Source organism: Gossypium hirsutum, chromosome A02 (assembly GCF_007990345.1).
Source record: "Gossypium hirsutum isolate 1008001.06 chromosome A02, Gossypium_hirsutum_v2.1, whole genome shotgun sequence".
Classification (NCBI taxonomy): Eukaryota; Viridiplantae; Streptophyta; class Magnoliopsida; order Malvales; family Malvaceae; genus Gossypium; species Gossypium hirsutum.
The window spans coordinates 72470140-72473378 of record NC_053425.1 but is presented as its reverse complement, the minus strand read 5'-3'; the positions used below and the strand labels follow the sequence as shown (position 1 = coordinate 72473378).

At 35.4% G+C, this 3239-nt stretch overlaps 1 protein-coding gene across 1 annotated transcript; it reads right to left on the bottom strand.

The window, feature by feature from the left end:
* Positions 1–1343: 1343 nt before the first annotated feature.
* LOC107939238 (protein pxr-1-like) lies at positions 1344–3032 on the bottom strand. The gene is made up of 3 exons (XM_016872539.1): positions 2919–3032; positions 1638–1868; positions 1344–1517 (listed from the first exon to the last, which is right to left on the bottom strand). Exons 1-3 carry the CDS (start codon positions 3030–3032, stop codon positions 1344–1346), a joined length of 519 nt encoding a protein of 172 aa, XP_016728028.1.
* Positions 3033–3239: the final 207 nt, after the last annotated feature.

The following is a 3239-nucleotide window of genomic DNA, read 5'->3' as shown; positions in this document are numbered from 1 at the left end:
AGAAAAAAGCTCTATTTTTCTTCTCACGTCCACCTTTTATGTCCTCCTCTAATAGTACAGGTGTCCTTTCCTCAGAATTATTTTGTCATTGTATTGGTTATACCAGACTGGACAACTCACATAATTTTAATTCTTATTCGAATAGCTGTTAGGTGCAGCGACAATTCTGGACGTAATTTGGAATTAACTCATGCAGTGACATTAATGAAAAAAGATAGCAAAATTAATGATACAATAGGCTAAGATTCACTGAATTATAAAATTGTAATTTACTAAATTGAAAATGCTAAAATGTATGCTAAGGATAACTAAATGGGAAAAATTTAACCAATAAGTAAGGGGGAAAACCTATGTTCTTTCTAGTGCTATCACACCTCCAAACTTGAGTTTTTTTACTTGTCCTCAAGTAAAACAGAAACTAGCAAGGCTACAAAAAATTTTACTAAGGCAAATGATATTCCAGCAACTTGAACCCTCTAAATCCCCAATGGATGAATGACATTCAGATGAAAGAATATTGCATCGAAAATTCATAACCATGAATGAATAAGGTTACAACTTTATAAATGCTAGCATCATACTTCAAACCCTAAGTTCTATCTACCATTACAACAATTATTGTATAATACTAAGTATTTATATACATTATATATATGTATACATATTTTTTTTAGAATAAGGGATATCATTGCATTATTGTACCCTTGTTCTGAGAAGTAATGATGGGGTGCAACAAAACCCCTAGGGAGTACGTAATTGCACCGACACACACTCATGCAGCGACAGGCTTTAGCTAGTTTGATTTTTTCTAACGCTAGTATTGGAGTGCTCCCTCTTTAACAGTCCACACTACACCCACTTTGGAGTGTCTCTAATTTATAACTATATATACATATATAGGCAGCCGTAAAAAATAGATTCATTCAAGATTTAAGGAATGATAGCAATCATCCATTACTAATGCAACCGAATCTCTTCATCAAAGAATTAAAGCTACAACCTTTTGTTAAATTTATCCAAATCGTTCATTGATAATTTACATGATTTAAGAATTAAGCATTGAATGTAACAAAAATTTTTAAAATTTTTTTATTAACTATAATTAAACCTTGTATGCTTCATTTTTGATTTTTTTTCTGAATATGGGTACAATTCCAAGCCCCATGTGCATTCCCCCAAACTTAAAGTTTGCATTGTCCCCAATGTATTAACATGAAAATGTAATGACAATAAAAAAATTGCAATGACAGTGTATACTTATCAAAATAAAACTTACAACTACATGTAATGCATGAGTACTACAACTAAAGCTTAAAATAAACTAACTCAGTTATCCACAGTCATCAATATGACTGTATAATGTTTCTTTCTCCTCTTTTTCTTCTCTTCCTTTCATTTTTTTTATCCTTAGAGTGCTTCCTTTTCTTTTTCTTGGGCTTTGCACGATCCTCAGATTGCTCCTTAGTTCCCGGCTCTGCCTTGGCATCATTGGTTGCTTCTTGTGTAGGAGAGGCCACCTAGAGTAGTCCAGTGTAGACCACTATTGCCAATGAATTGTATTGCTCCTCAGTGGTTACCTCAGCAACTTCCACTGATCTCATTCTAGCTCACTCCAAATTATTAATATTTGCACCTACAAATTTAGGTGCGGTGACAATCTTCCCAACAGAATCTTCTTCTTCTTTTTCTTTTTCATTTTTAGCAACTTTTTCTTCTTCAGCAACAACTTCTTCTTCTGTAGCAACAACTTCCTTCTCAACAATAGTATCCTCTTGTTCAAGAAAAATACCATCATCAAATAAGCTATCAATCTTTCGTAGGCAGTTTTCAATGTCCCTAGATTCTTTGTCTTTCATATTATCAGAGACCTGCACAATTGGTAGGGATGCCACCGATTTGTCTCAATCTTCTAAGTTGTTATTCGATGAAGAGAGGTTGTAATTTCAAATGATTAGTGGAAACACTGGGAATTTTGGTAGTGGGGATGGGCTCAGTTGGCCTCATATGGCTACACTAGAACTGTTCCAGGCTCTGGTATAAGCATAAAACAAATTTTGGGATTTCTCCATATCTTTGTGCTATAATGAGGTCTCTACATTCAAGTTTGTTCCTTTGCTGTCAGTTTGGCTTTGCCCTTTCTTGTCTTGCTGGTCTCCACCTCCTTTAGTATTTGCGTGTTCTTACCACAAGTCATTCTTTCTACAGAATCTTTATTGATTGGGCCCTTATTTTCCAAGACTTTCTCACCAACACGAGGCACGATTCCTCTTTTTTGGCACAATAACATCACCAGTGATGGGAAAACCAAGATCCCAGTCTCCTTACTGCGTAGTCAGTAATTTCTTGGTGAAATATTGTGCTTACATAAATTTTTCTACCTTTGACGATAGAATGTATTAGACACATTCTGTTGAGGGTTACTGTGGTGCTGTGAGTAGAGGGTTTGAGCTTACAGTTGATAAAATAAAACCAAATCTTGACTTGCAACTTTTGGAATCGATGGTGCATCATATAATTCTTTTGATGGGAACCTTTTTACACTGCTAGCTCGACACATAAGTCTCTCACCAACAGGTCTCGTTTTTCATCTGTGATGTCATTAATGAACTCGGAGTGTTCATCGACATCGACCTTAGTGTTGTACATCTTGTTGATTTTTTAGCGCCCCATGATAGTAAACCTTCTCAAACGAAAATGAACTTTAACTCATGATCATAGAGATTAGCATAAAACTTATATGAGTAGCTGCTAGGATGGATGCAAAATGTTTTCCACTTTAACTTCAAGATGGTTTTGGAGACTTGCTTACCCAAGTCCTGTTATGGCGAAAGGGAAATGCCTTATTCGGGATGGAAGTTTCACTTCAATATATTTTCTTGAAATCATTCCTTTGTCGTTATATTCAAAAAGATTACTACCTCCTTTGTTTGCACTGGCCTAAGGGATTCTGTTTCACAGACTGTGGTAGTAGAGGACGTATGTTCTCCAGTAGATTTAGTGGCTTTCTTGACTGAGCCTCTTGTTTTTGCCATCTTTTTTTGAGGGAAAATGATTTAAAGTTAAAAAAAATATGATCTTGAGAAGACAAAAGAAATAAAAATGGTTGCTTGAATGTGTTACAATCGGTACAGGGGGAGAAGATTTATAGTGGGTTAAAAAGGAAGATGGAGAGATGTATTGTTTTCTGGAGAGATATAAGGCTGGCGGGAAGTGTTGTATCTAATAGAAATTGTGCCCGC